This window comes from Mesitornis unicolor, unplaced genomic scaffold (assembly GCF_000695765.1).
Source record: "Mesitornis unicolor isolate BGI_N332 unplaced genomic scaffold, ASM69576v1 scaffold14541, whole genome shotgun sequence".
Taxonomy (NCBI): domain Eukaryota; kingdom Metazoa; phylum Chordata; class Aves; order Mesitornithiformes; family Mesitornithidae; genus Mesitornis; species Mesitornis unicolor.
The window spans coordinates 885-26,076 of record NW_010161784.1 but is presented as its reverse complement, the minus strand read 5'-3'; the positions used below and the strand labels follow the sequence as shown (position 1 = coordinate 26,076).

General features: G+C 54.1%; 1 protein-coding gene across 1 annotated transcript; it reads right to left on the bottom strand.

Annotated features, from left to right (window-relative positions):
- Nucleotides 1–94: 94 nt before the first annotated feature.
- POR (P450 (cytochrome) oxidoreductase) lies at nucleotides 95–15,211 on the bottom strand. The gene is given in 16 exon segments (XM_010193449.1): nucleotides 95–267; nucleotides 478–563; nucleotides 801–935; nucleotides 938–969; nucleotides 1,374–1,641; nucleotides 2,197–2,346; nucleotides 2,505–2,686; nucleotides 3,585–3,703; nucleotides 4,311–4,427; nucleotides 5,011–5,109; nucleotides 5,412–5,501; nucleotides 6,266–6,390; nucleotides 7,209–7,358; nucleotides 7,974–8,102; nucleotides 9,397–9,445; nucleotides 15,018–15,211. Coding segments are annotated over 16 exon segments (2,070 nt in total). The 3' UTR covers nucleotides 95–122.
- Nucleotides 15,212–25,192: the final 9,981 nt, after the last annotated feature.

The window sequence follows — 25,192 nt, the reverse complement described above, 5'->3', positions numbered from 1 at the left end:
TGGGGTAGCTGTGGGTGGGGGGCGATGCTGGCACCCACAGCAGCGGTGGGCGAGCGGGCGCTTCCCACTCCCAGGGACCCGCACACGGGGACCCGTTCTGTCCCCAGCCCCCAGCCCCGCTCTTAGCTCCACACGTCCAGGGAGTACCGGCCCTTCGTCATCAGTTTCTTGACGTAGTCCACGGCCTGGGGCTGGCTCATGCTCCCGAACTCGGCCACGATCTCGTAGAAGGTGTTCTGCACGTCCCGGGCCATGTTGCGAGCGTCGCTGCAAACCAGGGGAGCATGAGCGGGGCGCTAACCCTAACCCTGGTCATGTCCAAACACCCCAGCCCCTCTCCCTGGCCACGTGCCCTGCCCCAGAACGAGGACAGTGTAACCCTCCCCATACACAAGTGGGTAAACTGAGTCACGTTCCTTTTCCCCCCAGAATAGGAGTGTTGTCCCAAAGTCCCTTCCCTGCTGTGGGGGGGCTTACCCACACACGTAGATATGAGCGTTCCCCTCATTAATCAGCTTCCAGATGTTTTCCTTGTTCTTCTTCAGCAAGTGCTGCACATAAACCTGGCGGGGAACAAGGCAGGGGTGAGCCGAGAGCCCCCGGTCACTGTGAGGGAGGGGAAGCCAAACCCCTGCTCGTGGCTCCACAAAAGACAGCGAGGCGCTGGGTGCTCCTACGCTGCCTTCCCAAGCAGGGAGGGCTCCAGGTTGGGGGGGGTCTCCAGCCCTCGTGGCCTTTTTGGGGCCACAGCTGGGAGTGAGGGAGGGCAGTGTGAGCAAAGGCGGGGGCAAGGGCAGTACCTTCTCAGCCTGGTCCCTGGAGAAGGCGACGTTGAGCTGGGTGAGGACGCCCTGGTGATGGAAGCGGGCCAGCTCCTCGCGGTACAGGTAGTCCTCGCGCTCGCGGCGGCAGCCCGAGCGCGCTGGGGGCGCCAGCCGTAGTACAGCACCGTCTCGCCCACCTCTTTGCCTGCAGAGTCACACAGCGCCCGTCAGCCACCCCCCACCTCGTCCCCCTGCACCTCCCCTTGTCCTGCCCAGCTGCACAACCGCTGCTTGTACGGGGAAACCCGAGGCCGGTTCCCAGAAGTACCCAAATGCTTCAGAAATGAGTCAAAGCAACGCGGCTGTGGTTATCCAGAGTCGCGGCGGTGGAGGCCAGAGCTGGCTCAGGTCCATCTGCCCCCCAAACATCCTCTCCCTCATGCTGGGTCAAACCACTTCGCTGCTCTCCACCCCGCTCCACCACCTCTGCTTTGCCCTGGACCCAGCAGCGATGTGAGCAGCACGAGCTGCACCCTGGAGGCACCGACCGGCCCCGCCGAGCGCCGTCCTGAGCGGCTCCTGTCCCTGGGGGTGCTCCCGGGCGCTCACCTTGCTGCTTCAGCCAGGCCCGCTCCTGGATGAAGCCGATGAAGGGGGCTATGCCAGTCCCTGGTCCAATCATGATGACGGGCGTGCTGGGTTTGAAAGGCAGGCGAAACTGCGACTTCCTGACGTACATGGGCACCAGGGAGCTGCTCCCATTCCCGTTGGGCACCTTGTTCTTCAGCCAGTGGGTGGCCACCCCCTTGTTCAGGCGCCCCGTCTTGGTCTCATACTCCACCGTCACGGCGCAGACGTGGATGGCGTTGGGGTGAACCTGCAGGGACGGGGGTGTCAGCGCCAGGCAGAGAGGGGGCCCCAGCAGCTCAGTCCCTTGCGCTTAGGGATGGAGAAGTTTAACCTAAGGTTAATGCTGGGACAGCTCTTCCTTCCCTGGCAGATCAGACCTCCCTCCATGTCCCACATGGGGCTTCTGTCTCGCACCTGACTCATTGCAGGACCACTGAGCTTCCCTTGGTTATTGCCAAGAACCTCAGGGCTTCAGGCACAAAGTAAAGAGTGAATTTTCACCAGTCCTTAAAATGTCACCTTGCTCCCCAGCCCTGAAAGCAAGGCCTGTGGGCGAAGAGGAGCAAAGGTGGTGGCAACGAGGGCACAGCTGACCGCGGCATGGGAGCCCCTGCAGACCCTGTGAGGGGTGGGATCACCCCCTCTTCTCATGCACACAGAAAACTAAAGCTGCCCCCTCACAGAAAGTGTCACCAGGACAAGTTCCCCACGCCTGGTTCCCAGCAGAGAGGGGGACGGTGGCACGGCGCTGCTGCTGAAGTGGGGTCTCAGCAGCCTCGGTCCCTGTGAGGAGCACACTCACCTTGGAGGAGGAGGCGATGGAGTAGTAGCGGGCCTGCAGGCGGGGCAGGAGCTCACACAGGTGGTCAATGGGGGGGCGCAGCGAGGGCATGTCCTGCAGGATGGCCAGGATGTTCCTCCGGGCCTCCACCACCCAGCTGAGGTAGAGAGCCTGCAGGTAAGGAGGAAACACGTGTGACGACCTCCCTGCGCAGCAGGCAAGCACCCACTCCTCCCTCTGTGTCTAAAAGACCTGGATCTGCCCATTCTGGGGAGCCCCCAGCACCCAGTTCAACCCAGCAGCTCTGCTGGGAAGGCCACAGCTCCCACCTTCCCCTCCACAGCAGACGATGCCATCTTGCGGAGGCGCTCCTGCTCGCCGGCGTCGGTGGCGTACTGGGCCAGCTCGTAGAGGACGTTGGTGCGGGGCGGGTTGGTGATGTCCAGGTAGTACGTCAGGGCCGTGCGGTACGACGTGGGGCACGGGAAGGGATGCTTCTTGTTGGATTCCTCTGGAGAAGAGAGGGAAAAAACCAAACAGATTAAAAATCAGCAACCGCATGCTGCTGTGTCAGAGATTTCACGCCAGCAGCTACGGGCAGTGTGGGAGAGCTGGAGACAGAGCAGGGGAACGGGCTTCAGGACCACCCAGGCCAAGCATGAGGCCGTTCTCCACAGCGAATTTGGCCTTACACACCCACACCTCCTTCAGATCTGCCTCAAAAATGTCCTCAGGCTCCTTAGGGACAGTTGTGCTCAGAGTCCCCTTAGGAAAGGCAAGCACCAGCAGCCGAGGCTGGAGCCAGCAGTTTGATAGAGGTCCATAAGGGACAGGAATGACAGCGAGAGGCCAAGGAACCTGGGACACCACACAGGGGTCTGCCAGCTCCAGCAGTGCATTACAGCCACTTGCTGAAACCAGGAACCAGCTCCTGGGCCAGCACCTCAATGCCTCAGGCCAAGCTGCACTGCTTTGTGAGTACGAGGGGCAGCAGCTGCCATGTGCTGGGAGCACTGCCCAGGAAAAGCTCTTTGTGCCACACAAGCGCTCCCCACTGCCAGCTCAGGCCCCAAGGCTGTGCCTCTCCAGGGACTGAATAGCAGCATCTCAGGCACCAGAGCCTCTGCTGAGCTCGGGGCTGCCGCAGCAGAGGGATGCTCTGATGCTCTGTAATTGGGAACGTGCTGTTATGCAATTTATTTTCGAATGGGTACACCAAGCACGTTTCCCAGCTGACCCACTTCAGCTGGCTCCCTGCAAGCAGGCTTCGTGCCACTGCTGCCAAAACCGCACGGCAATTCGGAGCAGCCATGGGACGCCTGGAGGTGTCCTACGGGACCTGAAGGTGACCTGGCTCCTGCTCTGGTGGGAAGGAGAGCTGCTGGTGCTCAGGGGTGATCCATACTCACCGTCCAAGTTGTTCAGGGACATGACTGTGTCCAGATCTGTGCCCAGGATCTCGCCAATCTGGTTCACCAGAGAGGAGTCGTTGGCTGGGTACACCGCCACATGGTCCCCAGACTCATACCTGGCACGAGAGCAGGTGAAACACATGGGTTTAAGATCCAGGTCTTCCACAAGGGACCTCCAAGACAACTGTTTTGCCACAGCCTTGAACAAGGCCAGGCTTTCAGCAAGGAGAGGCCAGCAGCAGAGCCGCTCAAAACCTCTGCAGTGTTTTGTTCTGTTAAGCCACCTGCATTCGTGGCTTTCTCACAAGCACACACACAGAGGAATTTAAGCCAGCCAGAGAGTTTTTAACAACAGGGCTTTATTCCCCCTACGCTCGTACTCCTACACCAGGCAAACCCAGACATGAGCCATCACCAGCTCTTCCCTCTCTCATAGCTCATTTGCCCCCTCATTTTTTGAGGGACTCCTAGGGAATCCGTGCAGCTGGAGGGATGCAGAGCAGCAAGCTGGCAAGGCCAGGCACAGTGCAAGAGCCAGGACAAAGACCTGACACAGGGCACCTGGTATGTGGTACAGAAGCCCAGAGGGGCAGTGTTAAGTAATTATGAGAACAAGGTCCCCTTCTGAAGTGCTGGATGAGGCCAGTGCCACTCCCTTGTTCTTTGCTCCTTATGCAGACTGCTCCTGCCAAAACTGAGCAGCAGGCTTCCTGTGGGAAATACCTGATTTTGGAATTGGAGATATCCAGCTCCAGGTGCATAAGGTGCCGCTCTCCACCCTCGTTCAGCTTGCGGTTCTCGGTAACCTGGGCCAGGAAGGGGTTCTTGGCATCAAACGGGCTGGAAGGAAAGACAAGGACCCTCTGGGTTACTCCTGCAGGCTCTCTGTGCTTTCTGTACCCAAGCAGTCTCCCATGATTTGAGCGTGGGCCTGTCCTGGCTCTTGTTTTCAAAGCACACCACAAACCAAACGATGATCGTGCTGCTACCCACAGCGGCAGAGAAAACCGACCATTTTCCTTCTGAGCACAGCCCAGCAGTCAACAGCTTCTGTCCCATTAAGAACAAGTGATGCAAAAGTGGATTGGAGGGAATGCCACATCTCAAAGAGAAATTTCAGTTCGGAAATAATTTATACAGTTGATCTCCCAAAGCTAAACTGCAAGCAACCATCAGGCATTGGCTACCCTGGACAAAGAAGGGCCCTGAGTGACCTCAGGACAAACGTACCAGTCAAACAGCACATGTGAACACAGCCACCTCCTCACACAGTAATGATTCATTAACTGGGGAATCTCTAAAGAGTCCCAGTGAAGATCTGAGCCCGTTTCTCTTGGGCAGAGACCTGGCACTTTGCAGAAATGTCACTGCCCGCACCACGGTGTCCATGACCCGTGTGCATACAGGGTGGTTTGACACTTACGGCTTCTGGTTCTCGTAGCTCTTGAGACGGCCCATCTCACCCGTGTAGACCTTGTTCATGTTCACATCTGTGTGCACCACCAGCTCATACTGACGGATGCTAGAGGAGGAACAGGGGGAGAGAAAGAAAAAGGTCAAACTGGGAATCACAAGGTACAGCTGGAACCACCATCTGTGCTGTGCTGGATTTGCTGCAGTTCAAATGCAACTTTCACCCCTTTGCCCCTCTCGAGACATGAGGGATCAGGCAGAGCATGCAGAGAGCCCAAACCAAGAGGAAACAGCAGCTTCACTGGGAGGTGACACGCAGGAGCGGGGACAGTGGCTCAGGGCTGATGGCACAGCCACCCATCGGAGGATGCCAATCTCATGGCACACAAACGAACCCGCTCCCGTACCCACCTGGACTCTTCTCCTGTAGCCTCCACCCCAAAGTGCTCGCACACTGCTGGCCAGAACTGCTCTCTCCAGGTGATGAAGTCTTCTTCCAGGCTAGCCAGGGCAAAAGAAACGTTCAGTAACATTGAATGGCATCGTAACATTGACGGCATTCCCAGAGGAGCCATCTGAGATCCCTGCAGACTTCATCCCTTCACTGTGGGAAAAGGCATTTGCCCTTGGCTTGGTCTCTAACCAACACAGCTGCCCCTTGCCCACTCCTGGTATCAGGTCACCTTCCCAAAAGACAGATTCCACCATGGCAATGCTTGTTTTTCTGGGCTCCCACACACAGCACATCCCTCTCATCAGATCTTGCAGCCCTTGGAGGTAAAGCCACAGGCTGATGTGATTTCCCAGATTAAGCTGCTACTCACAGGGTGCACAGGTAAGCACAGAGAGCTCCAAAAAACCCAAACCGAAACCATTGTTCGAGTTGGAAAATTGCTGCTTTCCATCATAAAACAGTTCACAAGGAGACAGAGTTTGCCTCCTCCACAGGGATGAGTGAGTTTATCCATAGAAGCCAGGTTAGCAACGGCGCTGCAGCAGGGCAAAGGCACAGGAGGCAGCAAAGTATGGCATAGAACCATGGTAATTTAAAGCTGATCCCAGACACAGGATTCCCTAGGATACTCTAAGAGTACAGGGATCTGATCGTGGGAGAGAGAGCAGACAGACACATGCTCAGAGACACGTCAGCCCCCACAACCAGCCCTGTGGAGTCTATTTCTGTCTCAGTAGAGCCAGCTTCCTGCAAGGTCCCTTCCTCAACGCTTTGGCCAGCTCCGACCAGCCCTCCAAGCCAAGCTACTCACTTGCCATCGTCATCTCCCAGCCCCAGCTCAAAGATGCGCTGGGCTCCGAGTTCCTCCAGTCTCTTGTCCACATACTTGCCCATGGCATTGAAGTGCTCGTAAGTCTTGTTTCCCAGTCCAAAGACCTGGAAGGGAACACTGATAAGCGTGGAGAAACAGGGGCTGGATTTCTCCCACCCGGCCAGCATCCTCTGGTAAGCAGCACTCAGCAAAGGATGTTGAGGAAAAAGCATGGAAGACGAGACAGCAAGACCTCTCCCAGCTTCCCATTTCAGCTATTTGGGGACCACGAAGAAGAATTGCCACTGGGGAGTGTATGGTCAGCAAGAACCTGGTCCTCCAGGGACCAGTAAGAGCCTAGACTGCTTGGAGACCAACGGCTGTCCCTCACCTCCCACAAACCGCTCAGCAAATGTTTGCTCACTGCTTTACACAAAGCAGCTTAACATTAACTCCAGCAGTGGATTTTCTCCTCATTTGCAATTATTATGCTGCCTGAGGAATCTGGCTGGGGTTTAGGTGAGGCAGCTGTACCTCAGCCAATTATTCATCTCAGCGCAGGAAGAACTACACACTCCTCCAAGTGATTTAATTTGCAGGAGAAGATCTGGCCCAGGGCTGCTCAATTAGCTCCTGAACAGCAGCAGGCGCCTGTAATTCATTTACAGACCGTGAATTTAATGCCTGCTGGGCTGTTTGCGGCGAGACATTACCCGTGAACCTTGTGACTTACGGTGTGAGAGCACTCCCACATCCACATTTAAGGCCCCCAGAAAACATGTTCACAAGTGTCCAGGAAGTTTGGAGAGGAAGACAAGAGGAACCACATCCAACACAAGCATACAAGGCACAGACGTGTTGTGCGTTCACCCAAGCCATGCAGAGTGAAAGGCTTTTGACTTTCCCACCCAGATGCAGCACAAACGGGAAATGAGCCACTCACCGCGAATCGGAGACCGGACAAGTTGGCGTCCGCCTCCTGCAGCCAGTCATAGAAGTCCTGAGCGTTGTCTGTGGGATCGCCCTCGCCGTACGTGGCCATGCAGAACACAGCCAAGGACTTGTCGATCTCAGAGAGGCGACTCAGGTCCGACTGCAACCAAGGGAAAGAACAAACCCTCGAGGACCCTACCGCATGGTTATGGGCAAGCCCGTTCCTACAGCGCAGCTACCTCCGGTGTGCAGAACAGCACCACGTAATGAGAAACAGCCGATTACAAAAGGGGTTCGAAAAGACCAAACCCACTGAAAACATCAAGGGAAATAAAGCTGATCACCCTCACCAGACTGCAAGTCAATACTTCTGTCCCACCAGGAAAGCAATGGGATTACCCATACAAGGTTTTAAGCGCTAAGGATCGTGGTTCACTCTGCAGAACAGCACAGTGCCAACGCCTCTGTGCAAGTGTGGGACCAGTGCTGACCACAGAAGGAACAGCAGCAAGTTTCATGCTGCCAACGGATGACTCTCAGCTCCAAACCACTCCAGGCCACCTTCCTCTTTCAGTCATGTCTCAGAGTTCACCCCAGATCTGCACAACAGCAAGGACCAAGCCCATCTCTGCATCTCTCAGGCCAAACCGAGTTCCTTTCCTCCCCTAAATGACACTACTAAAAGGGCAACTGTCTCTTGGCCAGGCTCTTTTTGGGGTTTTCAGGGACACTAAAAGGATGTTCCCCATCCTGAGGCTGTTCATGGCTACGTTACCAAGTCGTACTCCTCTGGATCCGCTGCCATGCCCCGCAGGCCGTAGCGATGAGCATCTTTGGCGAGGCGATTGGCAAACTCCTCCGCTGTACCTGTCTGCGAACCGTAGAAAACCACTATGTTCCGCCCCTGGAGAGACAAAGAAACCCCTGTTAAATGGCAATTGCTCACATTTGGCAAACACCCAGAGGAAGCACATCTTGTTAGGGACAAAGGAAACATCAGGGATCAGGAGCTCTGGATCGCAACCTAAAGGCAACTGGGAGTCTGCACTTGTATGGGGCTCCACGCTGGATCTGCAGCAGAAAACTCAAGGCTCAACTGTTAACAAGAACACGACTCCTGTCGGTCTCTGAGGGGTGACTCAGGTCAGACTAAAACCCCATGCAAACAAACCCTCGAGATTATTCTCAGCTTCAAGGCTGCAGCACAACTCCTGGAAACAGGGAACTCCCTGGATGAGGAAGCAGAGTTGCCTAAGCTTTGGGAAAATGCCTAAGCACCGGAGCTCCTGCTCTGCTTCAAGCCAGCGGCTTTGAAGCAAAACGGAAAACGTATCCAGCTCTTCACAGAATCACAGAATCCCAGAACGTTAGGGATTGGAAGGGACCTCCAAAGCTCATCCAGTCCAATCCCCCTGCCGGAGCAGGAACACCCAGATGAGGTTACACAGGAAGGCGTCCAGGCGGGTTTTGAATGTCTGCAGAGAAGGAGACTCCACAACCTCTCTGGGCAGCCTGGGCCAGGGCTCTGTCACCCTCACTGAGAAGAAGTTTCTTCTCCAATTGAAGTGGAACCTCCTGTGTTCCAGTTTGTGTCCGTTACCCCTTGTCCTGTCATTGTTTGTCACCGAGAAGAGCCTGGCTCCATCCTCATGACACTCACCCTTCAAATATTTTTAAACATGAATGAGGTCTCCCCTCAGTCTCCTCTTCTGCAAACTAAAGAGACCCAGCTCCCTCAGCTGCTCCTCAGAAGGGAGATGCTCCACTCCCTTGATCATCTTTGTAGCCCTACGCTGGACTCTCTCCAGCAGTTCCTGTCCTTCTTGAACTGAGGGGCCCTCTTGCTGCCTCCTCTGCTTCCTCTCGTGTTCAGTCCAGCACACAGCCAAAAGCTGCCCATCCCGTGTACAATTCCCATTGCAGAGTGAGCCAGTCTGGGAACCAACCACACAGATCAACAACTGCCAGTCAGTGACTGATTTCAAGTCGCTGCTATTTCCCTCCTGACTTTGATCTCGTATTACACATTGTTTTCATCAAATTTTCTCTAATTTTTTCCCCTAAGACCAACTCTTAGGCATAGACCGAGACCTATTCCTGCCTGCTTCCCTTCCGCTGACAGCATCCATAGGGAACTGGGAAGGACACGAGCCCCCCCACCTCCCCAGCACCCCGCACGTTCAGAGCGAGCAGCTTACCGTCTTCTTCATCTTCTCAATGAAGCTGCTGTCCCTCACCGGAGCTGCGCTGAAAGACAGGAGGAATCTCTTTTCAGATGGGCATGTTCGTTCTTTCAGGTCAGGAATAAGCAAGTGGGGAAAAAAAGCAGCCCCCCAAACCATACTGGATCTCAGGAATTCTTCCCAAAAAGAGAGTCCCCATCAACCGCTCTGATTTACCCCGTCCCAGGGATGCCCATTGCTCAGCTGCAAGGCTTCTCCTCTGCACACAGCCAGGGAGCAGGGACTCGGGGAGCATAGGGAATAGCTGATGCCCTGCACCTTCATCAGTAAATCCTCCTGGTCCCCGCCTTGAGCGTCAGGAAAACTTTATCCACTGCTCCAGAGGTTTCACAGCTCAGTGGGTTACAGGGTCTTGTAGAGATACTACACAGGAGTGAGTCTCCAGGTAAATCTCAAGGGCCAAGCGGCAGTGGAACAAAGGGAACGGAGAGCTCCCTGCTCCCACCACAGCACAGGCAGGGCATGAGTCCTGAGCCATGCCCCGCTGGGGGAGATTCCCCAGGCTTGAAGTCAGGCAGGGCCAAAACCCAACTTTTCTACCTCAAATCAGTCCACCAGACACAAGTGCCAGTGCTGGAGAGCCCTGCGGAGCAGACAGGCACACAGAGCAGACCCACAGAGCCCCTGGCAAGGGTCCATGGGCACCAAGGTCCCGCAGGGCTCCTTCCCACGCTGGGACTTCCATCCCGAGCGCAGATCCAGCACAGAGAACATTTGTGCTATTGCATGGAGGCGGCTTCCTCCAGCTCGGAAGTGGGATAAACCACAGCGGCATCAGAAACATCCAGGCAGAGACTCACCCTGCTATGGCTGCCCCATTAGCTGGGAAGCCAGAAGAGCTTTGCTCTCCTAAGGACACCCATGGGTTTTCAGTGTCATGAGGTGAAAGCAACCCAGGCCAGGGGGCCCTGGGAGCCCCCCAAAGCAGAGGTGGCTCCAGCTATGGTCACATCAGGCACTGGGGTCTTTTCAAGGCAAGAGGACAGTGCCAGGAGCTCACTCGTTGTCCCTAGCAGGGAGGAGGGACATGGGACCCGTTCCCATTTCTTTTTCACAATGGAAGAATGCAAGGCTGGGTCTCCTGTGGGAAGAGAGAAGCCTCCAGGCAAGAAACAAATGCTTTTGGCTCCAGCCCATGTGAGAATGCGCAGAGCTCGCTAACAGTTTCCTAAGCTGTGCAGCCCAGAAAGGGGAAACCCTGCGGATGTGCTGAGACATTTGCAGAGCGCACACATGGAGTGGCAGAGTGGGGGGGGGTGTTCAAAGTGTGCCTTAAAGCACCCTTTTCTACCCAAAGCTATCAAGGAGCTCCATAACCGGGCCTGACAGCTCCAAGCACCAACACAGTCTCACACAGCACACATGGAAGATGAGCAAACCTTACCCAGAAAAGCTCCCCAAAGCAGCTGAGCGCCCCGAGAGAGCTGCTTCGCACCCCCACTTTGCTCTCGCAGCAGTTAACAGTGTCCCTGTGTTGTCATTTGTCCCCTGAGACAGGGACACCGTGAGCATCATAAGAGAGCAGCCCCAAAACCCTCCTACAGCTTGAGCAGGGGCTCGGAGAGCTGCCCCCGCCTGCTCACAAGACTTCACTTTTGGCTCCATGGTGAACCTCTTTGGTTTCCTGCCCTCTGCAAATGAGACCCAATTAAAATAGCTGTTGGGTCAACTGCTAAACAAAACGCTTTTAAAAGAGGCGGAAAAAAAAAAGGGTTTTAGATCCTTTCAGCAAGCTCCCTTTGGAAGGGAAAAGGGTGCAGCACATGGAGCTCGTCCATTTTCAAAGGAGGCAACCCTGCACTGAAGCGCTGTGGAGAGCGGTCTGTGGCTCGGGCACAGAAGAAATAATGAGCCTGGCTTTTGAGAAAAGGCTACACAACTCCCTCAAATTGCTTCATCAGGGTGGCTTGAAAAGCTGAGCTGCAAAAGGACACAGACGCCAAAGACAGAAACAACACTCGTTTTCCCCAGCCAGCCAGGAACAGGGCACGTTGTCAGCAACCATCGCTCTTACAGCTTAGGTAGCGCAGGGTAGCAACTGAGAGTCCGAAGCAGCGACGGGTGGAGGAAAGGGGCTTAACTCCATCGCTGGAGTGAGCCTTGAGCTTGTATGGATTGAAAACCCACAGCGCGAGCGACTCCCGGGGCACTCGGTCACTTTGATTTCGGGAAAAAGAAAAGAGCGGGGAGGAAGTTCCCAACAGCTCAGCAACAACATCAAAGTCTCCATCTCGGCCAAACACCTCTCCTTCAGAAAGCTCCCATGGCTGTGGCCTTCCCCCGAGAGCACTCGTACGTCCAGAAGTGAGAAAACAGCCTGGGTGCTGCAGAGAAACCGAGCACTGACAGCAGGGTCTCCACTGGAGCAGCCGCCTCCCCTTCCTCCTCCTCCTCCTCCTCGCACCCCGCTCCACCCAGCTTTGGGGCAGCAGGGGAACCCTCCGAATCACAGATAGGGCAGATTAACTCACCTCGCTGCGGCCGCCTCTTCTCGTGGGGCCGAGTACACGCAGCCCATGGCCGGGGCAGGGAAGAGGCAGACAAAGAGGAGCAGGGCACGGGGAGCTGTGGGGGAACGGGATCTAACTTAGCTCGGGAGCACGACGCACGCAGGCCTCTCCATTCCGGGTGTTAAAGCCGAGCGCCAGCCTTTTGTGGAGGAGAAGAGAGGCGGCACAAAAGGTCCCAGCATGGGTCATGGCAGGAGCGGTCCTGTCCGCTCGGATCCTCGCGGCGCAGCTTCGGAAGTTACCGAGTGGATCCTGGGGAGCTGCAACATCTGGCAGCAGTGGCAGAAAGGAATTAGGAGTGGAGAATGAAACCTCCCAGGATCCTCCGCAGCACGGGCCCGCTCCCACCGGCATGGAGCAGGGGGACGGGACACAAAACCCTCCCCCGGCCTCGTTACCTTGGAAACTGTTTACACCACAGCTGCTTTCATATATATTCCTTTTCTTTTTTTTTTTAAACAAAAACAAGTCGACGCTGTAGCTGAATGAAACGATTCCAGACACCGCGTGAGCAACGCTGCGGGTAACTATGGCAGTGCCATTACGGAGGCAGCTCAAAGGAGTTTGTTCTCTTCAGGATCCTATTAAATTAAATTAGGGATGGTCTCTCTCTCACACACACACGCAGGCAGCAAAGAGAGCTAATCAGGCTGAGGAGCTGCAGCAATTCCTGCCACAGGAAGCCTTACAAGCACCAGGGAATGGGTTTCTCCATAGCTGCAGAATAGAGATAAGCCAATTTCTGCCCCAAACAATGTTAAAGACTGGGGCGGGGGGGAGAAGGGAGGGGGTGACACCCAGCATACCAATGGCTGTGTCACCAGTGTCTCCCCAGGGCGACAGTCTGCACAGATCCAGAGCGGGCACGCGAGAAAGGAAAGAAATCTGGGATTGAGAAACACGCAGAGGAGGCGCAGACGAAGAACAACAATAAATGAGTGCGGTCCCCAGCAATGTCCCTGTGAGGAAACGCGGTGGCCACGGCTGCGTGGCGATTGAGAGCCGTTCTCCCTAATGACATCTGCAGAGCAGGCAAAGGCTGCTCTGGTGGTTTCAATTAAGCCTGAAAATGGTCAAAACGCAAGGGATCCTCAGATGGAGGCATCCTGGCTTGTCCCACGCACACGGGAGTTGCACAGTGCGGGTACAGGACGTCTCGTACGTGGGAAACCTCTGCGTATGCTGGACCCTGCCCCTTTTCCGGGGGCTTTGGGCAGGAACACGGCTCCGCTTGGCTCTGCCTTGGGAATCAACCAGGGCCTGAGCTGCGGCTGAACCCAGAGCTGCGTCGTCGGGGCAAGTTCATGACCATTTTCAGGCCCCACAGAGCGAACCCAGCCCAGGCGCCATCCAGAACAGCGTATTTTGACCGCGCATCTGCTCTTCCACAACCAAGAGCAGCTGTAGCAGCGGCATTTCCTTTGCAGACCCCGCTGAGCTGATGCAGCTTGGTCAAGGGGTGCTCCCAAAAACCCCAGGAGGGTACCAAGGAGCTGGACACTGTGTTCAGGTCTGAGACTCTGCTTGCCCTCTCCCAGCTTGCAGCAAACCCATTAAAGCAGCCAGCGTGACATCTGAATTACTGTTCTTCCATCCTCCAGTCTTTCGAGGCTGAAGCTGGGGGCCACAGCAACACCATAGAAACTGTGACCCAACACCATCAGATAGAGCAGTGCAGGACAGTTTGGCAGGTCGACCCCTGAAACTTCAGAGAATGTGCTGAAGAAAAGCAGCACCTCTTCAGGTCAAGGCTCTCCACTTCAGCTGGAGACGGCCCTGCCAAGGGCTCGCTGCCTTCACGGGGCCGGGACAGCTTCCCTGCCTGCCGTGGACCAGTTTGCTACATCCAGCCAGCCACAGGCAGCGGCTGGCAGCGTGATCCTGTATCTTGCCGATGTCTTTGTTCTTCAGAAAGGAAACTCCACCCCAGACCCAAGGATGGCAGGAGGGAAGGAAACCCGAGTCTGAGCAGGCTTGTTTTCCCCACTCGTTTCCCTCTCGGTTATAAACGTCCCACAAAATAACACCGCAAAAGCTGTGGGAAGTGGCTGTCTCCGTCCCGGAGGATGCTGTGTGTTGCCACACAGCCCTGTCTTGCAGACACGAGAGGGAACACATCCAACTGATGCAACAAAACAAACCCCCAAGGTAAGGCTGAGCAGGCACAGAGCCAGGGGCTGCTACCAGACATTTGTCCCAGCCAGAAAATACACTTTGCATCTTCCCAGGACACCAGTGCAGCCTGCTCAGTTTGCTCTGACCTGTGGGCTGCTCTTCCCTTACACAGGGACTTCACCACAGACCTACTGTCCCTCCTGCGGTGGGTTTCAAACCTCTGTTCAGTGCTCTTAAAAATGCTCCAGAGGGAACGAGCTGATAAGTGCAGCAGAAAACTGATGTGGTTTGGTACGTGACTGAGACAAGGAACTACACACATCCAGACCACCACCTACACGGCCCTCAGCCTTTTGCAGAAGAGAGGGTGAGACAAGGACCTCTCCTTCCCCAGATCTCATCTCCTACTGCTGCAGTAACCTGGCATCAAAGCAGAGCAAGTTTCACAAGAGCTGCCAAGCAGCTCATGTCCAGGAACCATCTCCCAGCCACCCAAGACTATTCTTTCTCTTCAGAGCTAAGGGTAGATAAGATTTCAGATAGGAAGCCTGCTTAAGAGCAAGTCCACCTTTCCCCAGATTTACCTAAACATGACTTTTATCAGAAAATGCAGAGAATAGCCAAAACAATCCTGAAGAGTTTTGAAGCCCAGCCAGAGGCTTTTCTGCCCTGCCTTTCCTCGCCTTGCTCGGGAAAGGCAAATTCCCGATTTGGGCCACACGGTGGGGTAAGGCAGAACTGCAGCCGGGCTCCTCCGCGGGGATTTCTGCATCGCGAGGTGAACACGCAGCTCAGAAGAAACGTGAGGGGAGAGAAAGGCATTTTGGGACCAAGTCCCCTCACCTGGGGACCTCCTATAACCCAGCCGAGCCTCCTGCAGAGTCTCCAAGGACCCACCATAAGCAACACAAAGCCACACTCGGCCCATGCTGCCCGAGAGTTGTTACTTACACTGACTGTATTTTGGGGAGGTCTGGGACTTCCTCCTTTTTCTTGCGGAAGAAGAACCAGTAAGTGAAGAGCCCGACGATGAGCGAGATGAGGAAGACGTCCATCATGCTCGTCGAGGTAAGGCTGAAGAGAGAGTCTTGCTGCGCAGCGCTGTCGGGAGCGGCGTTGCTTGCTTCCACGTTGGCATCCCCCATGATGGTCAGAGGCACTGCAAGCAAGGAGACCCAAATTAACACCAGCAGTCGCACAGTGCCACAGAAGAGCAACGAGGGCCATTCAGAGCATGGATCTTCAACTACACATTTAGTCCTAGGTGCACAAGGCAGCCCAACAACTCTTTAGAGAGAGCTTTTGCACCACAAGACTGCGAGATCCTTTTGCATCCCAAGGTCTCTCACTGTCCCACCAAGCTTTTCCCTTCCCGTTGCATCCATGCCGGTCCATCAGAAGTGATTTCTGCTCTCCCTACACCAGCACCACTGGAGCAGCCCCACGTCCCAGCCAGGAGCCCAACCTGGCTCCTACTACTGCCCCAGCAACACTCAACTTGTGGACTCATGGCCAGCCCTTACAAAGCCCTTACGTGGGTGCCATGGGGTGTTACTGGGGGAAGCCCCCACTCTTCAGCCACCCCACAGATCTGGGGCATTCTCCCTCCTTCCCACAAGGCGACACGACGCCCCAGACCTGCTGCTGTGCCTACAAACCGCAGAGCAGGACGGCAGCATGGCACTTCTGTGAGCATCCCCACACTAGGTCATGACAACACAAATTATGAATGTTCCTGTTTACTATCCACCTCTTTTTGGGCCTCTGACTTCCCAATCCGCCCCACTCTCTTCCCCAGTTTAACTTCCATCTCCTTGAATTACTCTTTTCCAGTTGCCAAGGCAGAGTTTAAGTGATTTGTGCCTTGCCCATGGCCGTACCTGTGGTAGCACAAGGATGGACACCCAGCCCTCCAGTCCCCAGCCAGCCCCATGGCCCCTGTCCTTCCCCTGGGGAGCCACCCATCACTCCCTCCCTCCTTTCCTCCCTCCCACTGCTCTGCCAAAGCTCTCAACAACTCTGACCCCAGTCCAGATCGCAAGATTATCTTCCCAACGCCCAAGGACGCACTGTGTCCAAGCAAACTGATAATTAACTCACAACTTGATTTGCGAGGGCAAAGTGACTCTCTTCTTGTACTTGGGCCCCCAGCCAACCCAGGGGACCATGGACATTTGAACTTGCACATAGGAGGGTGACTCAGAGCCACAGAGGTGCCACCAGAGAGGAAGGCCACGTCCCATGGCCGAGGGGAGAGTTAACCTGTTCAGCAAAGCTGTGCTGCTGGAGAGGAGCTCCTACACAGCCTTCCTGGGGGCTGGAAAGCAGCAAACTCCAAACTGTGCCTGGGCTGAGCAGTAAAACTGAGCAAAGTTTAAGATCGTGCTAATGCATTCAGGAGCTGGGGAGAAAAGGGAAGGTGATGCTCAGGGTAAAGTCTTCAGCAAAGAACAACCTCTTGTTGTTACCCAAAAAAAAGTCCAGCTCTGGAGAACACAAGTACCCTGCCACAGGCCACCAGCTACAAAGGCAGCCTGAGGAGCACAGGGAGAAGTCCACAGCCACCTGGCAGTGACCATGGGAGGGCTCCTGGGTTCTTTTACAACCCAACTGCTTCTCAGCCCCGTGAGAAGTTTAATTTGGTAGAGAACTTGACCAGTGACTGAACTACAGCGGCCACTAAAACACCATCGCCAAGGTTCCCATTGTGTTCCCAGAGATGACACTAAGCAGGGGTTTGGAAGAAAAATGTGAGCGATCTGACTGCAGAGAAGCACACTGCCCATCCCTCTCCACCAGGCAGGTCACGCTGTCCTCCTCCCTGCAGACAGGCTTGCTTTCCACCGCTGGATCTCAGAGCCAAGCGAGAGCTGGGTGTTATTTCTGTACAGCTGTAGACTAAACTGCTGGTTAAAGCCCCCACAGCCGAAGCTTTGTTGCCAACAAGGCTCAGCTCCCAGCAGGGTCCCCCTTCTCCTCCTCATTTCGTTCCAGTAAATCACAGAGGAGCTGCTCCGGCACCGACACCAAGGGAATGCAACAGCAGCGGGAGAAACATTGCAGGCTTATTGCCTTCACTCCTGAGGAAACCTCAGAAGTTTTAATTGCAAGCTCTGCTCCTCACTGCCACCCCACCTCATCTGCAGGAAGACCTCAGCCAAAAACTGCCAGGGAACCCATCCTCTTGCACGGTGTTGGTTCATGTCCTCTCACTCATCACTTGAATTGCTCATTATTCACTTGAATTGCTCATTATTTGCGTGAATTGCTCATTAATTGCTCAAAGAACCCCTGAGGGCTCCTGGTCAGTGCTTCTTGGGGAGCCTCAGCCAAGGCTCATGCACAGCACAGCCCCAGCTCTGTTGCAGAGGGATGGAGAGAGCAAACACACACAGGGGCTGCCTGGGTAAGCACCTCTAATGCTGCAAGGTGCGCTTTTTTCAGTGCCAGCTTCCACTGCCCAAATTACACAAAGTCGGCCAGTTCCACTCATATGGGGCAGTGATGGCCACGTCACTAAGCTCATCCTCAGCAATGGCCTGTCACTGTTCTCGACAAGCCCCTTCCCAACGGCAAACCTTCGCTCAGAGGAAGCCATAAAAACCAAAACAAGGCTGATGAAGCTGTGCTAGGCTGGTTTTGGGCAGGAGCCCCTCCGAGCACCAAGTCCAGCCCTAGGAAAGCCTCCTCACACAGACTGCACATGGAGGGGAGCTCCAGAAAGGACACGTGGGTTTCGTGAAGGGTTCTGCTGTTCCTGGCCCCCAGAGGGGCTCTGCTTTGCTCTGCCAAGCGGTGATGCCTTGGACGAGGCATCCTCAGGGCGCTCCCAGGAACGCGGCGTGGGCAGACACAGGGGAGGAGGCTGCGCTATGTCCTGGCCTTCACCACGCTGCGGCTCTCCAGCGCTTCAAAGGGAAACCCTGCAGCTGTGGCCGGGCCACCCACCCGCTCCCCACACCCACTGCTGGAGGGAACGGCAGCAATTCTGGATGCTCTCGGCTCCGGTGCATAGACCAGAGCCTTGCTGTGGTCCCCTCTCCTCATTCACAAGTCTCCATAGCATAAAGGTTATACACTGACCTCTAATCCTGGAAGGAAACACAATTATATATAATAAATATAATATCGTATCGTATCATATCATATCATATATTATTTTATATATATATCTCCTCTAGTGATGGGACCAAAGGCATAAGAACTGCTTTAACTTTGGTGGTGGGCTCCATCTGGTCCTGGACATTCAGTTATTCAAGACCTATATCCTAGCTAGGAGTTTTTATTTAGGCTCTCCCTTCACCATCCTAACCTCCAGGAAAAGGTCTGCTTAGATGTAGCAAGAGAAAAGCTGAGTATGTGGAATTAGACCTCACAGTTCTTTTTTTAAGAGGCTGTCATAACTCAGGAACTATTTCTTTAACTCACTTCACCCAGCACAGGAAGATTCTTCCTCAGTTTATCTCAGTGTTACCTAGCTGGCTGTGACAATTGGTTTCCAGAGGTTCACAGCAATTCGTTTTCAAATACTTGACTTTTTCTAACTTCTAGTGAAAATAAACCTGACTCTTACTTGGAATTTAGCTATCCTGGAAACCCCCGAGTCTCTGGAAGGACCTTGGCAGAATGAGACTGGTTTGTTATAAAAGAGAGAAAAAATAGAAATTTTATGATGCAGAAGTAAAAGTCCCCCTGGCAGCAGTTTCAAGGGTAGTTATCTTATCCCAGTGTTTATTATACCTTCAATCAAGATAAGACAGACTTCCAGTTCAACGCCTTCCCTTTTTAAAAATGTAAAAATAAAGTCACGGCTGCAGCTCCCAGATCCTTGCTCGTGCACACAGTATCTGGCGTAAAGCAACTGGTCTCTGCTGAGATGTGAGGCTTCTGTGCCTCACAGAGAGGTCACAACACTTGGAAAGATTGCAATCAAGCAACGCTGTATTTTAGCACAGCTTTTTACCCTCTGCATGCAGCTTCTCAACCTGGGAATTTGCTTGATCCACAGCAGCTCGCAATCATTCAGATCACCGGGGAACCTCTCTGCACATCTCCATGCTGCCAAACAGATGATTTCCTTCTTAGATTAAAAATCGTACTCCTACTTCTCATGCACATCTCTGGAGCAAAGGACTGGAACCATCGTCAGTGCCAGGCATCCTCAAATCCCCTGCGATTTCCACGTGGATTAAAGATGCCATCGCATCGTTTTAAAATATTAAAATATAAATAGAGCATTACAACAAACAAGGCGGGATGGGGAGTACCCTAAAAGCAAGTGGTCAGCAGCCCAAAGAGATCCATCCTTTCCCCTCTCTCGCACACAGCCGACAGCAGCGTTAGGGTTCAGTGCAGCAGATGCCCCCAAGCCAGGCTGAAGCACAGCATCACGCTCATAAAACGTGGCTGGGAACTCTCCCTTTCTGCCCAGTGTGAGGATGTTTCTGCCACTCACATTGCAGTATCTTCTAGTGACCAAAAAGCCTTGGCTCTGAATCTTTGTTTGCCATTTGGGCAAGAAATTGGCTCTTTGTCAGCCTCAAGTAGCCTTTTTTTTTCTTTTTAATGCAATGTCTGTGATGAGTTTCAAGCATCTCAGGACACTCTGACCTCCAGACCAGGACCACAGCCTGTGACTTCTGCTCCAAAAACGAGTGGCCAAGCTCTGTGCCCGACTCTCCTCTGACCCACGGCGTCAGCCCTACTCACGTGAGAGGGAACGGAGAAGGCAGACTCTGACCAGCACAGCCAGGGGCTGCTCCCCGCTCCCTCCTCCCATAACCGATCCCCAAAGTTCAGCCAAACACCAAAGAGAGGGCTCCAAGTGACTCCCCAACACCCCCGTGTCCCGCTGTGCCCTATGGACTCTGCCTGCACCCTCACATCCCCTGCTCCTGAAACAGCCGGAGTTCGCCAACAGCAACCGGGCGGCAGCAGCGCCCTTTGGACGCCCGCAGACAAACACGGGAGCTGCAGGCGGAGTCGCTGTTTTGCAAGACGCGCACGCAAAATTCCGCTGTGACCGAGTCAAAGGAGGAATGGAGTGACATAAACTGTCACCAGCCATGACAACGGCACCGTCTGCCCGACCCTCACGCCGCTGCCAGGCCCCACACAACAACGGGAGCTCAGCAGGGCACAGGCAGCCAAGCCTAACCCAGCCCGCAGCAAGGCCCACGCTAGCAGTGACACCAGGTAACCAGTTCGAGGTCAAACCATGCCTGCAGCTTGCCACACATCTGGCATCGCAAGCCTTGGACTACGCTAGCCACCCCGCTCGCATTCAGCAAGGACACTCACCCAAGGACTGCTTTGTGCTCTCTGGTTAATGGGGATCCACGCAAGTCACCACCACCTCCACCAGCGACACAAAAAGCCGCCGGCTCTTTCAGAGCAACTTCCTCCAGTTCAGCCTCCCAGTAAAAGCCCTGCACAGCAGGGCCAGGAAGGGGACAGAAGGGCAGAGACGCCGTGGCAGAGCACTGTTCTTGCTTGCTGCAGCCACATGACGGTGACCCTCGTGTCAGTGACTCAGCACGACTGCATTAGCGAAGGAAGTGGAAGCACAGCTGTCACGATTCCCAGTGACAGCAGCTCTGCATGGATGGGGATGCCAGCGTTACCACAAGATCTGCAAGAGCTGCATTTCAAATCAAGAGGGACCAACACGAGTTCTTGAGGTGCAGGTGGAGGTGCATGACCTGATTCCCCACCCTTTCCTGGCCTGCCCCAGGGATCGCCCCTTCTCTCATGCTGACCACCCTTGCACAGGACCATGACATGATCACTTTCAAGAAGCAGCCTTAAAAAAAACCCATGCTCTCACAGTTTTAAACCAGAGATGAGTTATTTCCACTGGCACCATGGCACAGCCCCAGAGAACAGCTTCAGGACAGAGTGGGGAGACACAGAGTGGAAGTGAGCAGCCAGCGTAAAGGGAAACTCCTCCTCTTTGTACAGCGCTGACCTGCAGCCCCAGCTTTACAAGCAATGGCAAAACAAAAAGAAACTAACTTAAAAACTAGCTCAAACACCTGGGAGGAAAACAAAAACCACACCAAAACCATTTAGCAGCCCTCTCGCAGGTCCCTGTTCTCACGCCATCGGCAAAGCTCGCCGAGAGCTCACGCGGAGGGCGGCACCGAAAGCTGCAGCGAGTCCCCATCGCCCCGCGCCGTGGTGGCCGTGGAGAAGGAAGAGATTTGCTTACAGACAGGAGCGCAGCCTTGTGACCGGCAACGGGTCCACTTCTTTTACCCATAAACACAAGACAAGCAGGTTCCTAGCGTGTCAGGAAGGAGCCCCCCGGCCACAAGCCCCTGAGGAAGGAGGGGGTTCAGCAACAGAAAGAGAGCAGGGCTGCAGGGGGGATGGCATTTCTGCCCAACCTCTTCTGAATCCCGCCGCGGTGAAGGCTTTCCTGCGTGGTACTGGGCCAGGAGACTCTTGGGCAAACATAGATCTCCTCTCATTCCTCTTTGGGTATGAATGCAACCGATCAGAATAAGAAACTCTGTTTGCATCAGCCTGTGCCAGTTACTGGCCTCGGCAAGTCTCAAATTAGCTCGTTTTCCCTTCCTTTTTACTAAAAGGAGACCTGGCACGAAACGTGGTCCTTTCCAAAACAACAGCAGACCATTGAAGCAGGCGCTCAGCTCCAGGTTATTTAACATCGCCTTCAACAGCCCCTGGATTAGCCACTTCTCTGCGGCTCTGCTGCGCAGAGATCACGTTTCCCTTCAATGAGGGCCCTTTTCTCTCGGCAGGTGAGCTTGGTCTGCTCTGCACAGCCTCCCTGCAAAAAGAAGTCCTAGCACATCCCACAGCTTCCCATTAAGCACCACCAGCTCCATAAAAAGGCACGGAAAGCAGCAGAGTTTCTCTCGCACAATACTGGGAAGGCGCCTCTCTGATTCCACCAACTCAGAAACCCCAATCTAAAGAGAGGATTTGGCTGCAGCAGCACCCTGAGCAGGGGTAAGAAACAGAAAAGCTGGGTTTTTTTGGGAAACAGAACCAAACACTCGCATTGTGCAAGGTCTCTTCTAACCAGGCCTTGACACACCAGCTCGGACACGGGCAGAGCTTCTATTTCAAGCACGAGACAGATGCAGAGTGCGCATTTGTCAGTTTGGAGCTTGAAATACTGCATATTTGAGCTTTCTGTCACACACAGAATTTTTTTCTGGCCAACAGGTCTTATCCAAGGACAGCACAGCAGCTGCAAAAGCAAGGAGGAGAACAACAAGAAGAGGAACGGTTTTACTGAGGCACAAAGCAACTCTACCCTATGGGTATACCAAGGTGGGGCTATGCGGCGAGCCCAGTACAATAAACCAAAGGATTTAAGGCATTATCCAACACAAAAATTAATTCAAACTTGCCAAGCTGCCTTCAAAGCAAGCAACTCAGAATTACTGAATTTGCACACCTCCTTTCACCAGATAAAAGCCCGTCTCTAAACAAAGATGAGGGGCATCTCACAGGCTTAGGCACCTGAACACCTTCCTTCACACAGATTAACGTGAGCCAGCGCAGGAAAGCAAGAGTTTAGGATTACAGGATAAACAAACCCGAGAACAGCAGGTAAACCGAACGCCCTGCTAGCTAATAATGTCCCCCAGGGAGGGACAAAATCAACACCTCATGCTGCAGGCACTGTTTGAAAGGGGAACAGAGGTCTCAACACCAATATCTGGGAGTTGGGACAAGTCTGCAGGAGTTCTGGATCACCCTTTAGCCACTTACCGTGGGCACTACTCATTCACACCAACTGCTCAGAGCAACCCACTCACGCACGTATTTTGCGTGGTTCAGGTCCCGCTGAAGGTGTTTTTACATCAGCTCCGTACCCAAAGTGGACATCCCTGTGCCAAAGAGGGACACGGGCCACAGGACAACACAGTCAGGCAGGGAATGAGCGGGGTCACGGGTGGAAAGGCTGACCCTGAGTTGCAGAAACTGCAGCTCTCCAGCTCCACACTCCCGCTCCAGTACAGTCAACATAAACAGAAGATCCTCGACATGGGATTTTTCTCTCCCTTTGTAACAGCATCTGCTCCTCTTACCTCCAGCGGTTACGCACACAGCCCTGTTACACAACCAGCGCTTGCACAATCCTCACAGGGCTCGCTCCTCCAAAGCTTGCAGTTAGCTGGAACCAAGAGATGCCAGCAATGACCCATGAAAGCCCCAGTCAACAGATGCATTTCACAAGCAAGCACACAGCAAGATCCAGTGTACTTACCAGCACCACAAAGACAGACCTACCAACTCCCTCAGCTGGTTAATAAACCTTCCCAGCAGACTTGCACGTGTGCTGCAAGAGCCAAGGAGAAAAGTCCAACCCCATCTTTAACTCCAAACCTTCCCATCTCCTACTCCATACAGCAAGAACGGCAAGGAAAATTAGTCAATAATTCGACTTTATTCCTTGCAAAGAATGACTGGAGGCCCAGAAGTGATGAGTAAGCAAGATGACTGCAATAATCCGCTACCGCAGGTCAACCTCAGCCACTCTTTGGACTCGTGGCCCTAGAGAAGTCATTGGAGGTACAACCGGTCCTGCTTTGCTCTTTCTGGATCCCAAGAGCAATCAGCAGCACATGATTGACTTGAATGTTTACCTGGGGAGAAGCAGCAAGAGATTACAAGCAGCGTGTAACTATTTGTTCTGATACACGATATTACAAACTCTGTTAAAGAAGCAATCTTGGCAGAGGTGCACCTGTCACTGCAGGGCTCATGACTCAGGGTCGACAATAGCGTGCATAAGATAATCTCATTCCTCAGATCAAATGACCGCATTGGGAAAGCAACTGATGCAAGTTCTACGATTTGTGCTTTCAGGAGCAGGAAAGCCCATGTCAGGAAACAGAACAAAGTTCAGTGTCAGCAGAGGTGACTGCCGGGTGCTCCTCTTTTCCACCAGAGGAGGTGGCAGGAGCACAGACCTGAGCAGAGAAGCCTCTTCCCCGGCCCGTCAGGATTGAGCAAACACGTTATCTTGGCTGAATCGCAACAGTCACAGGAGAGAGTAAAGATCAAACTGGATTTCAGACCACACACAGTTCCACGTGCCGCTTCTGCTGCGGGCAAACCGGGTAAAGAAACCATTGCTCCCAGCTCCCTGTCTGTCAGCCACCCTCCCCAAACCCAGCTGCACCCACAGACGCTCCACAGCCTGCGATGCTCAGAAGAAAGCGGTTACCTTGCAGCAACAGCTCCACAGGCAATCACTGATGGGGCCTGCGAGCTCCAGCACGAAGGGCGGCGGGCAGCGGGGAAAGCCTCCCTCAAGACAAGGGGTTTTGGTCGTATGGCCCCGTCGAGCTCCTCCGGCTGCTCTGGAACAAACAACACAAAAGCTGCAGAAGGCATTGACTTGCTCAAGCCTGGCTGCCCAGGAGGTACCGCCCCAAAGATTATTGACTAAGCAGGAGGCAACCAGAAAGCAATGACAAAGTAAGAGGTTTTACTCTGTCACAATTAGAGGACTAATTAACAGATGATTAAGCCAGCTATGTGACACTATCTCCTCCTCCCTGCCCACTCTTCACCCTGCTCTCCAAGGCTTTTACACTGGAAGATTGGAAGAAAGCGCTCAGTTGTGTCACGTTCTTTTTCACATAGCACTGGTATCCCTCCTTCTTCATAGCAAACGTAGTTCTCATGCACCATGGCATCCACGGGGACTCTCCAAATCCAGACACCCTGTGCCAAGCACGCCCTGTCTCAGCGCAACCAGCCTGCACAAGATGCACCCAAAGGAAACCGGGGAGCTGCGCTGGGCTCACGCCAGGCTCTCCAGGAGGAGAACAGATTTCCTCACCTGCAGCAGATTCACCTGGAAGTTTGCTTTGTGTGTGTACAGCAGCTCATCAGGATCTCTGCATTACAGAACTCCTGGAAGGTGGCACATTCCCTTCTATCCACAAAAGGGATGTGTGCAGCAGTGCACCCCACTAAGTACAACAAAGAACCATTAAACCACACAGCCCCTCACTGCGGTCCACACGACACGTAAAGCTCTGCAGAAACAGGGATGTCCCCACCAACTGTTTCACTTGCAGAGTTCAGAAACAGAGAGCTGATCCTTCCCTGTGCTTTTCCAGCTTCTCAACCAG